Genomic DNA, 12,395 nt, shown 5'->3' on the forward strand with positions numbered 1-12,395 from the left:
AGAGCCCGGCTGCAAGGAGAGAAAGCAGAAAGTGCCCCTCAGCTGAGGGCTCCTGTGCCCTTGTGCCAAGGCCTGCGGTGCCCAGGCCATGCTGGCTGTGCCCAGAGCTGTGCCCAGAGCTGCCCATCCCTGCTGCCTTGGGCAGCAGAGCAGGAGGGCAGGACATGTGCCCAGCCTGCAGCCAGCCACGGCACATCCAGCCCTCAGCAGCTGCCCAGAGCAGGATGCTCCTGTGCTCGCTGCCATCTCCCAAAAGCTCTGATCCCACCCTGCCAAGCACACACGGACCCACCTCACGCCAGCCACGGCTGCAAGAAAAGCTGCTCCCAAACCACGTCCTCAGCCTTCTCCAAGGCCACCGCCCATCCACGCCACAGCTGCTCCCAAGCACTTCCCCATCCACACTGGACCACCTGGAACGCTTCCTCTGGAAAAACAAACAACATATTCTTGAAAAGAGATTACAGACAAAAAGGGAAAACAAGAAAAACGGGAAAAAATCTTATCCCTGTCAGGGCCTTGAGGAAGGCCCAACTCCTACATGGTAGGGAAAAACCCACCCACGGGTGAGGGAAGCCCACACTTTCTCCCTTCCCCCCTGCACTGCCCCCCAAAATCACGGTGATCCCAAAGCAAACAAGGGCAGTGCAGCAGCCCAGCCCTTCCTTGCCTGCAGAGCAAAGCAGCCCCTGCACAGCTTCTGGAGTCCCACCTCTGCTCCCACCATGGGGCTTTGTTTGTGTCGGGCTGGCTGCCCCAGCCCCAGCCCCAGCCCCAGCCCAGGCCACGGTGGCTGCTGGGGGCTGTTGGCAGGGCCAGGAGCCCACTCCCATTTGTACCCAGCCCAGCCCATGCCCCAGCCCTGCCAAAAGCAGCTGGGCAGCGACTGAAGAATGAGTTGCATCTGCCCCAGCAGAGGGGGAACCTTTGCTTCCCAGCCAGGCTGGGCCATGCCCAAATCTGGCAGCATTTCCCCAGGTGGGGACTCACCTGCAAATTCCCTGTGGAGTTTGGCTTTGAAGAAAGTGCCAGAATCAAAGTCCATCACCTTCAGCCTCCAGTGGCCAGGCTGAGGAAGAGCTTCTCATCCTTGATGTCATCCTGGCTGTCTCCAGCAGCAGCAGCAGCAGCAGCAGCATCCCCACCCGGTACAGCTTCTCCAGGGGCTCCTTCTCCTTCCCTGGGGGGAGACCAGGCTCTCAGGGCTCTGCCCAGGGCCCCAGCTGTCAGGGAACCAGCACAAACAAAACCAGCTTGGATGGCGGCCACCAGTGCTGGGCAGAGCAGCTCAGCTGCAGCACAAGGGCTGAGTGTGCCCATCCCATGACCCTGTGCAGTGACACAGGCAGCACAAAAAGGTCTGGGTTCCTTTGCTTCTGATTGCCAAGGCATGTGTGGAGCTGCAACTTACCAGGGCCCTGGATCAAAGTGTGCCTGTGGCTCTCTCCCTTCTTCTACGGCCGAGGAATATCCTGCACCCAAGGATCACAGAACAGGTCTTCTAATGTGGGTCTTTCCAAGGAGTTCACAGATAAACACCACCTGATCAGATCTTTGCACTCTGGGCAGAGAAAGCAGAAACTGCCGGTCAGCCAGAGAAGGCTCCTGTTGGCTTTGCCCCACTATTGCCATGCCCAGGCCATTCTGGATGCGCTCAGGGCTGGGCCTAAACTTTCCCATCCATTCCCTGTTTTGGAGGAGAGCAGGACATGTGCCACCTCCTCAGCAGCTGCCAGAGCGGGATGCTCACGAGCCCGCTGCTGGCTCCCAGCACTGGGATTCCCCCCGTGCCCAGAGAAGAGGATCCACCTTGAGAGAGCCCTTGTGGCAGCGGGAGCTGGCCCCAGCTGAGGTTCCGGCCCCTCCTGAAAGGGTGCTCCCCGCAGACCATCTGGTGCAGCAGGATGCCCAGGGACCAGATCGTTGCTGCCTCGCCATGGTACCAGCCAAAGTCGTTCCATTCCGGGGGGCTGTAGGACAGTGTTCCTATGGAATACAGATGGAGTTCAGCAGGGGGATGCTGCTGCTCCCAGAGCCTGGCCCCACCATCCCTGGGCCTGCGGGGGCTGCATCAGTGGCACACAGGGTGACCACTGCCCTCTCGCCAGCACCTGGGACTTGTGCACAAACTAAGGCTTGGAAAAGAAGCCACTGGTGTCAGAAGAGGGCAGAGGAAGCCCTGGCTAAGCCTGACCATGACAAGCAAAGGAAAAACCCTCCTTGTGCTGGGGAAAACATGCCCTTATCCTCCCTGTCTGCATTGCCCCAAAAATATTAGGAAGCAAAGGCAAACAGGGAGAGTTGAGCAGTGCAAGCCCTTCCTCTTGCCTGCACACCAAACTGGCTGGGGCACAGGTTCCGCCCCCCTCTCTGCTACCCCCACCCACGGGGGTTTTGGTCGGGCTGGCTGCCCCAGCCCAGCCCCAGTCCTGGGCAGAGTGGCTGGCAAAGGCTGCCAGCAGGGCTGGAAGATGGCTCCCCACCCAGCCCCGCTCTAAAGCAACTCAGCTGAAGACTCAGTCCCCTGACTGGCAGCAAAAGGGAGAATCCCCACTGCCACAGCCAGCTTGGGCTGGGAGATGTTGGCCATGAGATCCCAGGACCAGGAGTACACCCTTACGTGGGCTCACCTGCAAAGTGGGTGTAGGCTGTCTCTTGCAGGTAGGTGCCACAGCCAAAGTCAATCAGTTTGGCCTGCCCGGTGGCCAGGTCAAGCACGATGTTCTCTGGCTTGATGTCGCGGTGCAGGACCCCGCAGCTGGTGCAGTGCCACACGGCCTCCAGCACCTGGCGGAACAGCTCCCGCGCCACCTCCTCGGGCACGAACCGCCGTGCCCGAATGACACGATGCAGGTCCTGACACCGCTCTGGCCGCTCCAGCACCATCACGATGTCGTTGGGGAGCTCGAACCACTCCAGGAGCTGCACCACGCCGGGGAAGCCAGTGGACACCTTGGCCTGCAGCACGATCTCCAGCGGGGCCCTGCTGCCGTCGGGCTGCGGGAGGAGCACGATGCCCTCAGTGGGGCCGATGCCGTGCCAGGCCTGGGGAAGCCCTGAGCCAGCCCGGGATGCTCTGCGCCCTGCGCTGCGCCCACGCCCGCTCCCCCTCGAGGCGTCCTGGCGGCTTCCACCGTGCCGGGCCTCGGCTCATCCCCGCCCGGCAGCCCCGGCTGCTGCCGCTGGCCCCGCTCACTCACCAGCTCGCCCCAGTGCCGGACGCGGTTCCGTGGCACCCTCTTGATGGCCACCTGCAAGCCAAGGACAGCAGCGGCCTCAGCTCGCCGCCCGCCCTGCCCAGCCCCATCCTCCTCCTCGTCCTCCTCCTCGTCCTCCTCCGTCCCCTCCTCCTGCGCCCGCCGCCGGCCCCGCCGCTCACCGGGGCGCCGTCCGAGAGCCGCGTGGCCGCGAAGACGCTGCCGAATCCTCCGCGCCCCAGCAGCGAACCCAGGCGGTAGCGCTCCTGCAGGGCCTCGTGCGCCGTCCCTGCGGGCGGGACGCGGCTGTCAGCGCTCGGCCCGGGGCCAGCAACGGCCCCCGAGCGCCCCTCAGCCGCCCCGGGCCGGCCATGCCCAGGCCTTCGCTCCTCGCAACGCGGCACGGGAGGCTCGGGGCCGGCGGCCGCGCTGCCGAGCGGCGGAGCTCGGGCCGGGGAAGCCGCAGCGGAGGCGGCGGCAGCGGCCGCGCCGCCTGTGTCCTCCGCGGGCCCCGGGAGGAGCCGGGGCCGGGGCCGGGGCCGGGCTCGGGGCTGGAGCCTGCCTCGGGGCCGGGGCCGGGCTCGGGCCAGGCGGAGGCAAAGGGCGGCAATGCCGCCCCCGCACACGGCACTGATGCCCGCCCAGCAGCGCCACCGCCAGTAGGGCCAGAGCCGGGCGGAGGCGAGACCGCGGCGGGACGGGCGGGGCCGGGCACGGGGCAGCCCCGCCCGGGGCCGGGGGCGGGCCGGGGGCATGGCCCAGCCCGGCAGGGGGAGAGGGAGGCGGGGACACGAGAGGGAGGCGGGGAGAGGAGAGGGACGCCGGGCAAGGGACCCCGGGAGAAGGGTGCCCGACAGCGGGAAAGGGAGACACAGAGACAGAAAGAAAGACCAAGAAAGAGAGAAAGACCAAGAAAGAGAGAAAGAGAAAGATCCTTATCGAGTATCTGCTTTGTTGCTGCTGACGCTGTTGCCGCCGCTGCTGCTGCCGCCGCTGCCGCCGCTGCAACTGAAGCACCGGGGCCGTTCGTCCCCGTGTCCGTTCCCCGCTCGCCCCACGAGCCCCACGTTCGAGCCCCGCGCGCCCCGGGCACAGCCCCTGAGTCTGTCCAAACACGGGAACTTTGCAGCCTTGAGCCCAGGTGCAGAGCCCTGACTCCTGCACACTGGCACAGCAATCCCCTCGCTTGCTGCTCTGCATTGGCCTGGCTGAGGGGCAAACGCTGTCGGGACACCTTCCCTTGGGCTAGGATTCCTACCTGAGCCCAGCACTGCACTTACATCTCCAGTGTTGCCTTCCAATAAAAACAGGGGAAGGAAAACTGTGTGTGCCTCATGGTATTTTAGAGTGTCTAAAAATCACTAAGTCACCAATCTTAGAGGTGCAGTGCATCTGGAATTCCTGGGATGGAGAAGTAGTGCAACATGGAAAAGGGGAGCATAGAAATAAATAGAGGAAAACATCTTGGATTGTTTCTTTCATTTTCATTTCCCTTCTGGAAAGCTGTTTCAGTTTTCCAGGAATCTTCTCCTGTCTGCTCTTCCCAAGAATCTCTCCTGGAGAACAAGGTCAAGCTTCTGTCACAAGATTTGCCACCAGCTGCAGCTTCTCTTGGCTTTCCACACTGCACAGTGTCTGCAGCAGGACTTTTGCAGCAAAGCAGGACAAATGTTTGGAGAACTTTACATGTCCTTTCTTTTCCTGGTGGGCTGGGGTGTTGTGCCACTGGTGAAGTTTCCATTGTGACTGTTTGTGCTGGTTTAGGGCAAATTTTGGGAGGAAGCCTCCAAAAGGGGTCCGTCTAGAAAGCAACTTCAAGCGGCTCCTCCCCCTACTAGTTCCGGAAAAAACTTCCCTGGAGAAAAGTGGAGAAACCAGTTTATTTAACACGTACAGTATTCCCAAGCATGAAAAATGAATAATATTAAATGAAACCTCTGACAGTGCTGAAGAGTTGGCAAATTCAGAAAGTCCTTTTTGTGGGTTGTAGTTGGCTCACTCGATCTCTTCTAAGTCCCTCTGGTGCTGGAATGCAGCGTCCCAGACCTCGGTGGGCCACAGGTGTGAGCTGCAGGTGTTTTTCTGGGTTTTCAGTCCAGAGCAGGTTTAAACAGTTCCAAGAAAAAGGAAAGTCCCAGTCCCAGGAACTTCTCTGCCTAAGCTAGCTAAAACCAAATTGCTGGACCTGGGCTGTGAAGGCACTGGGAAATTTCCAAATCTGGGCACTGGCGCTGCCAGCAAACACCAGATCTGGATGGTGCTGGAGCCAGAACCTGGAAATTTCCAACTTTTGGCTTTCTGTGCCAGCAAATCACTGGACTTGGGCTGTGCTGGCACCAGGAAGTTTTCAGATCTGGGCGTTGGCGCTGCCAGCAAACACCAGATCTGGGTGGTGTCGTTGGCAGCGACAGAAATCTGCCGGATTTGGGCTCTGCTGGCACCGGGAAATTTCCAAATCTGGGTACTGGCACAGCAAACACAAGATGTGGGTGATGCAAGAGCCAGTAGCAGAAAGTGGCCGGGTTTTGGATTTCTGTGCCAGCAAATTGCTGCCCTTGGGCTGTACCAGAACCGGGAAATTTCCCGACCTGGGCGCTGGCAGTGCCAGCAAACACCCTACTTCAGGCTCCAGACTCCAGGAAGGACTGGATCTGGATCCCTTCCTCTTTTCCTTCCTTCTTTCCTTCCTTCCTGGGATCCTGCTCCCAGATTGGGCAGTGCTGGCAAGGGGAAATTGCCGGGTTTTGGATTTCTGTGCCAGCAAATTGCTGCACTTGGGCTGTGTCAGAATAGGGAAATTTCCAGCTCTGGGCACTGGCGGTGCCAGCAAACACCAGTGAAACCTTCTGGTCCTCGTCCGGACCATTGGCCAGTGGTTTCCCTGAGAACCAGCTCTGGCCACTTTACAGACAGAGACTGCTTTCATCTGCTTGTCTGGAAACAGAACTTTAATGCAGGCAAACACAACAAACAGGACGGCGTGCACAATACAGAGAGCAAAGCAGAAAAAAGCCTGGGTCCAGGGTCCTGCAGGGATATTTATCCATTTATATATGGGGAGGGGTTAAGGTGGGATCTGAGGGAAGGATCCAAGAGGAAGGAAGGATTATGAATATTACAATTTTTGCAGTAAAATTAACCAATGGTAGCAAAGAGAACTCAGAACTTTCTAGTAACAATCTGCATAACTGAACAAGAGGATTATGGGCGGGAGCTCCTGCTGACCCCAACGAAAGAGGGTTTTCCCACGGCCTTAAGCCAAGGTCTCCCTCTTCTTTTAAACCAACCCCAACACACCAGATCTGGGTGGTGCTGGGTTTTGGCTTTCTTTGCCAGACAATTGCTGCATTTGGGCTGTGCTGGCACAGGGAAATTGCCAGATCTGGGCACTGGCGGTGCAAGCTCACCGCAGATCTGGGTGGTGCCGGTGCTGTCACCAGAAAATTGCCAGGTTTTGTCTTTCTGTGCCAGCAAACTGCTGGACTTGGGCTGTGCTGCCACTGGGAAACTGCTGGATCTGAGCACTGGCAGTGCCAGCAAAGACCAGATCTGGGTGGGGCCTGCACCAGGTATTTGCAAGGTTTTGGCTTTCTTTACCAGAAAATTACTCGACTTGGGCTGTGCCGGCACCAGGAAATTCCCACATCTGGGCACTGGCAGTGGCAGCAAACACCAGGTCTGGGCGCCTGTATTGGCATCAGGAAATTGCCGGATTTTGGTTTTCTGTGCCAGCAAATTGCTGGACTTGGGCTGTGCCAGCACTGGGAAATTTCCGGATCTGGGCACTTGTGCAGCAAGCACCAGATCTGGGTGGTGTGTTGTAGTGTGTTTTTATATAATTTGTGATAGTTTTGGTTTTGTATCCCCGTATTTTTCCCAAATGGTTCATCCCAGATGGTACCCCCCTCCCTTTCCCTGTGTAATCCTTTGCCCTTGCTGAGATCATCCCCAAATCCCCACCCTGGCTCTCTGTCAATCACTCAGCATCCCATCCCCTCCCTCTAGAAGCTTCGGTCCAGGATGTCGAGTGATCAGCCAGAGGCCAGGGGTCAGCCCCCCAAGCCTTGCCCCATACGCTGTCCTAAATGTCCATCCCCCAGGACCCATCCCTTAGGGTCACTTCTTGGTTAGTCAAATGTTCTCTACTTTGGCTTTCCACCTCCCTTTAAATGTAACCTTGGCACATCTCCTGGGCTCTCGGCAGGAGGCCCCTGAGGTGTAGGGGCTCCTTTGGGACACCTGGAATAAAACCTTGGATTAACCCCTGCTAAGAGTGGGCCCTTTCTCTTCTACCGCTGTCTCTGGTGTCTCTTGTGCTGCAAAGGCGGCCAGCCCAGGTGCCCTCAGTACCCTCGGGGCACAGAGAGTGTCTCCCCGCTGTCGGCCGTGTCGGGGCTGCCCCCGGTGTCTGCCGACTCGGGACTGGCCCAGGGTTCCTGAGGGGCTCCCAGAGAGACAGAGACAGTGGTGCTGGTGGCAGCACCGGGAAGCTGCCGGGTTTGGCTTTCTTTGCCAGAAAATGGCTGCATTTGGGTTGTGCCAGCACTGGGAAATTGCCAGATGTGGGCACTGGCAGTGCCAGCGCACACCAGATCTTGGCGGGGAATGTGCTGGCACTGGAAAATTGCCAAATGTGACCTTTCTGTGCCAGCAAACTGCTGGAATTGTGCTGTGCAGGCATCTGAAAAATTCCAGATCGGGGCACTGGCGGTGTCAGCACACACGAGATCGGATTAGTGTAGGCACCAGGTATTTGCCTGGTTTTGGCTTTCTTTGCCAGCCAATTGCTGGACTTGGGCTGTGGTGGCACAGGGAAATGTTCAGATCTGGGCATGGGCGGTGCCATCAAACACCAGGTCTGAGTGATGACAGTCTTGGCACCAGGAAATTGCTGTGTTTTGTCTTCTTTTTCCAAAAAAATGCTGCACTTGGGCTGTTTTGGAACCGATAAATGTCCAGACTGGGGCACGGGTGGTGGCAGCAAACACCAGATCTTGGCATTGCCGGTGCCGTTAGTGGGAAATTGCCAGATTTTGGCTTTCTTTACCAGAAAATTGCTGGACTTGGCTCTGCCGGAACAAGGGAATTTCCAGATCTGGGCACTGGAGGTGGCAGCAAACACCAGATCTGGGCAGTGCCAGACCCAGTAGTGTTGGAAATGAATTTGTAGACAATTTTTAAGGTTTGATGGAAGGTTTCTATAGTATGTATGCAAGTGTCACAATCCATCCATACGAACGGGTTTTGTGATGGTTCGTGGGTTGATATCAGAGTGCAAAAAACACCGACACGGTACAGGGGGTTGCAGTGATAATCAAAACAAATGTACCTTTATTGAATAACCACAAGAAAATGCATTGGGGAGGAATTGGGGAAAAGGGAAAAAGAGGGAGGAAGAGAAAGGAAGGTATAGAGCTACCAAACGTGGAACGGCGAAGTCCTTTGATGTCCAGCCAATGGCGTTGACCAGGTCACTCTGGGGAGATCTCAGGGTTGCAGTTCATCCGAACTCTTATTATACTCTTTTTGTTAATGGGGGAAGGGGTACAACTTGAAACCGTATCAAAGGTAGTCTATTGTATTTTTTGGGGAAAAAATGGCATTTAGAGAAGGGTACACACAGTCCATGTTCTCTGCAGTGGGTGAGAGCCATTGTCTTCTTGGTCCACTGCTCGCACCTGCAACATCCATCTTGCTTTGGTTAGCTTGCCTCCCCCACACACCTCCCCCAGGTTAGGGGTCTCAGTCCCAGTCCTTGGAAAGAGTGTGGGGGGGCCTTTTCACATAGGGATTTCATGTCTCGGTCTTTGATGGAGAGGCCTTGTACATCTCAGTCTGTCTGTCACGGCGGTTGTAAGACAAGTGAGGGGTCTTCTGTGGGGGACCACCCAAAACTCAGGAGAAGTCCAGCCAGGCCGAGAGGTGGGACAACTTCCAAGGCTATTGTTGCAAAAAGGCAAGGGGCCCCCTTTCTTCCTTTCATTGGGTTCAGTGTAGCATACAGCAAACACACCTGTGAACAATAGCTTAGCAATGCCAGCAGCTGTGCTCAGGTCTCGGGGCCCTTGGCATGTAACTTTCTCCAACAGGGCCAGAAACTTCAGACAAGGGGCTTTTCTTCAGTGGTCCCCAATGACGGTGGTGAGGCAGATGAGAGAAACTTTGGACAGAGTCTCACACCTACATTACATGGACGACGTACTAATCTGTGCTTCCACCAAGTCTTACTCAGACACAGCACTTTCCAAGACTGTCGCAGCTGTCGAAAGCGCGGGGTTTCAGAAAGCTCAGGAAAAAATCCAGCTATGGAGCCCATGGAAGTACCTCGGGTTTTTAATCACAGGAAGGACCATCGTGCCTCAAACTCTGTCCATCAACGAGCACCCCCAGACATTAAGAGACACGCAACAGCTGTGCGGCGTCATCACGTGGATCCGACCTCTCCTGGGCCTCACCACAGAAGAACTGGCACCGCTCTTCGACCTTCTACGAGGAGACGGCGACCTGGCTTCCCCACGCTCGCTAACGCCAGAAGCCTGGGAGGCTTTGGAGAGAGTCGCCAGCGCCATCAAACACCGCCAGGCACATCGGACAGACCGGTCCCTTCCCCTCAGCCTCGGTATTTCTGGTAAGTGCCCAAACTTCCATGTGCTGCTCTTTCAGTGGGATGACACTTCAAAAACCCCACTCATCATCATCGAGTGGCTTTTTCTGCCGCACCAACCACATCAAACACTTACCACCCCACCAGAACCTGTAGCCAAACGTATTATTAAAGGCCGACATCGCCTCCGGACCCTCGCAGCTTGTGATCCGGCGTGCATTTACCTCCCTTATACTTTGGAACAACTGGATTCTCTATTACAAACAAATGATCATCTGCAAATTTCTTTTGACAGCTATCCTGGAAAAACTTCAATTCATTATCCTAAACACAGACTTTTTAAAGATTCACTGCATTTGGCCCCAAAATCAGATAAAAGTAAAACTCCACTCAAAAACGCTATCATGGAGTTCACTGACAGTTCAGGCAAATCTCACCAGTCAGTGTTCACCTGGAGGGACCCGGACACTCAGAAGTGGGAGTCTGATATCCAGGTTGTTGAAGGTTCCCCCCAGACTGCAGAATTTGCTGCAGCTGTGAGGGCGTTTCGAACATTCCAACAACCCTTCAATTCAGTCACAGGTTCTGCAGATGTCACCGGGATAGCAGAGCGGGCAGAGCGTGCCCTGATCAAGGAAGTCCAAAATAAAAAATTCTACAGCTTGCTCTCTGAAATCATTTGGTTCATCTCCCACAGAGAGCAACCTTATCACGTTCTGCACGTCCGGTCGCACACAGAGCTGCCAAGATGCATCACTGAGGGCAAGCGGAGAGCAGACTTGTTAGCAATGGCAGCAAGTGCCACCCACATTTCCCCCGCTGCACCACATGTCTTTCAACAGGCTCGTCTAAGCCATGCATTCTTCCCTCAGAATGCTCCAGCTTTAGTAGGTCAATTTAAGATTTCCAGAGACCAAGCCAAGGCAATTGTCTCCACCTGCCCCAATTGCCAATCCCTCGCCCTCCCTTCCATAGGGACAAAACGAAGAAAATTACAGTGACAACTAACTTGACCATTCATGTTTCTATCAGTGCTCGAACAGTCGATAACTGACTCACTGGAGACCAGATGGCCACTCCCAGGACACCCCGAAATACCTTAACAGCTGCTGCCACCGTCACTGTGCTCCTGTGCATCCAAACAGCGGTTGGATGGGTCGTGCCACAACCAACAGAAAACCTATGGGTCACACTGGGGAAATCTCTCAAGCAGGATAACTTTTGCACGGCCATGGGAGGTGCAAAAGACCCGCTGTCTACATGTCTGGTGGGAATCCCCCTGTCACCAAATGAATATCCCTGTGCAGGTAAGAAGCCCACCCTGGTAGACACCTGGGACGAGTGGATGAAGATCTTACCCCATGCACCACAGGACCTCCAAGAACGAGACCTACCGGGCTCCTCAAAGCGACTTCTTGTGTCAACTTTTTCTAGGAGCCACCCCAACAAAATTGGCATGAGAAATCTGAACCACAGATGATAGTGAGAAAAGATAAATCACCAAATGATAAGAGATACAATGATGTTGACTGGTGCAATTATACTGCCAAAACATTATCTAAGTCCTCTCCGTTTCCCAGAGTGCTTCCCAAGGGAGTGTTTCTCATCTGTGGTGACAGGGAGTGGGCAGGGATCCCCTCGAAGATCAAAGGGGTCCCCTGTAGCCTTGGCCAGCTTACTACCCTCACCCCAAACACTACCCAAATTAAAAATTGGAAACAAGAAACTCAATTGGCTCCCCAGAAAAGATCGTACTACCAATTCAATCAAAATTGTGATGGCCAAATTTATAATTGGGGCAAGACGAAGAGGGTCGCTGTTTCCATCTTTCTACCATGGGTTGCAGCTGCGAAGGCCCTAGGTGAGCTTTCTCACCTGGAGTGCTGGCTTAGTAAGCAGAGCAAGGCTACATCCGCTGCCTTATCAGACCTTCTAGTGGACGAGGAAAGCACCAGACATGCCACCCTTCAGAACAGAGCGGCCATCGACTTCCTGCTGCTCTCCCGTGGCCATGGTTGTGAAGATTTCAAAGGACTTTGTTGTTTTAACCTGTCATGGAAAAGCACATCGATCCAGGCCACCATCAAACAAATGCAAGAGCAAATGAAGACCCTTACTGAAAATAAAGTTGTGGACATGATGGACAAAATTCTCATGCAGTGGAGCCTCCCTGTGTGGGTGCCCCCATTCTTAAAAGTTTATTGTGCGTCCTTCTCATAGTTGTTATCGTTTGAGCAGCACTGATGTGTTTTAAGAAAAGAATTCACAAAAGACTGGGAAATGTGTATTTAATAAATAAAAAAGGGGGAGATGTGAGACATAGGCATGGAGAAGACAAACCTGGGATGTCATTGGAGAACACCACTTTTTAAGTTAAGGTGAGAGACTGGTGCAATTCCCCATGGTTCTTTGCTTGTTAATGTGAATGTGCTGTTGTCAATCGACTGCTGCTCATCCCCCAGTTCCAGAAAGTTCTGTACTCCCCATTCCTCCATTGGCTTTCCCTGAGAGACCCTTCCCACTCTGCTCCCCCATTGGTGCGTCCCGTGTCACCCCACCTTAACTCCAGCCCTGACTCCCTTCCCCATTGGATA

General features: G+C 55.5%; 2 protein-coding genes across 2 annotated transcripts in view; both read right to left on the minus strand.

The window, feature by feature from the left end:
• The window catches only part of LOC139604387 (zinc finger protein ZFP2-like), a 521,402-nt gene that overhangs the window by 132,308 nt on the left and 376,699 nt on the right, over positions 1 to 12,395 (minus strand). The window lies entirely within an intron of this gene.
• Positions 1,455 to 3,970, minus strand: LOC139604365 (serine/threonine-protein kinase pim-1-like; the record flags this gene model as incomplete). The annotated part of the gene is made up of 5 exons (XM_071455538.1): positions 1,455 to 1,561; positions 1,810 to 1,986; positions 2,631 to 2,997; positions 3,201 to 3,251; positions 3,380 to 3,970. Coding segments are annotated over 5 exons (1,293 nt in total), but the record flags the coding sequence as incomplete, so codon positions are not given.

The sequence above is a fragment of the Agelaius tricolor genome, unplaced genomic scaffold (genome assembly GCF_023055355.1).
Source record: "Agelaius tricolor isolate 1412-34295 unplaced genomic scaffold, bAgeTri1.0.p SCAF_50, whole genome shotgun sequence".
Classification (NCBI taxonomy): domain Eukaryota; kingdom Metazoa; phylum Chordata; class Aves; order Passeriformes; family Icteridae; genus Agelaius; species Agelaius tricolor.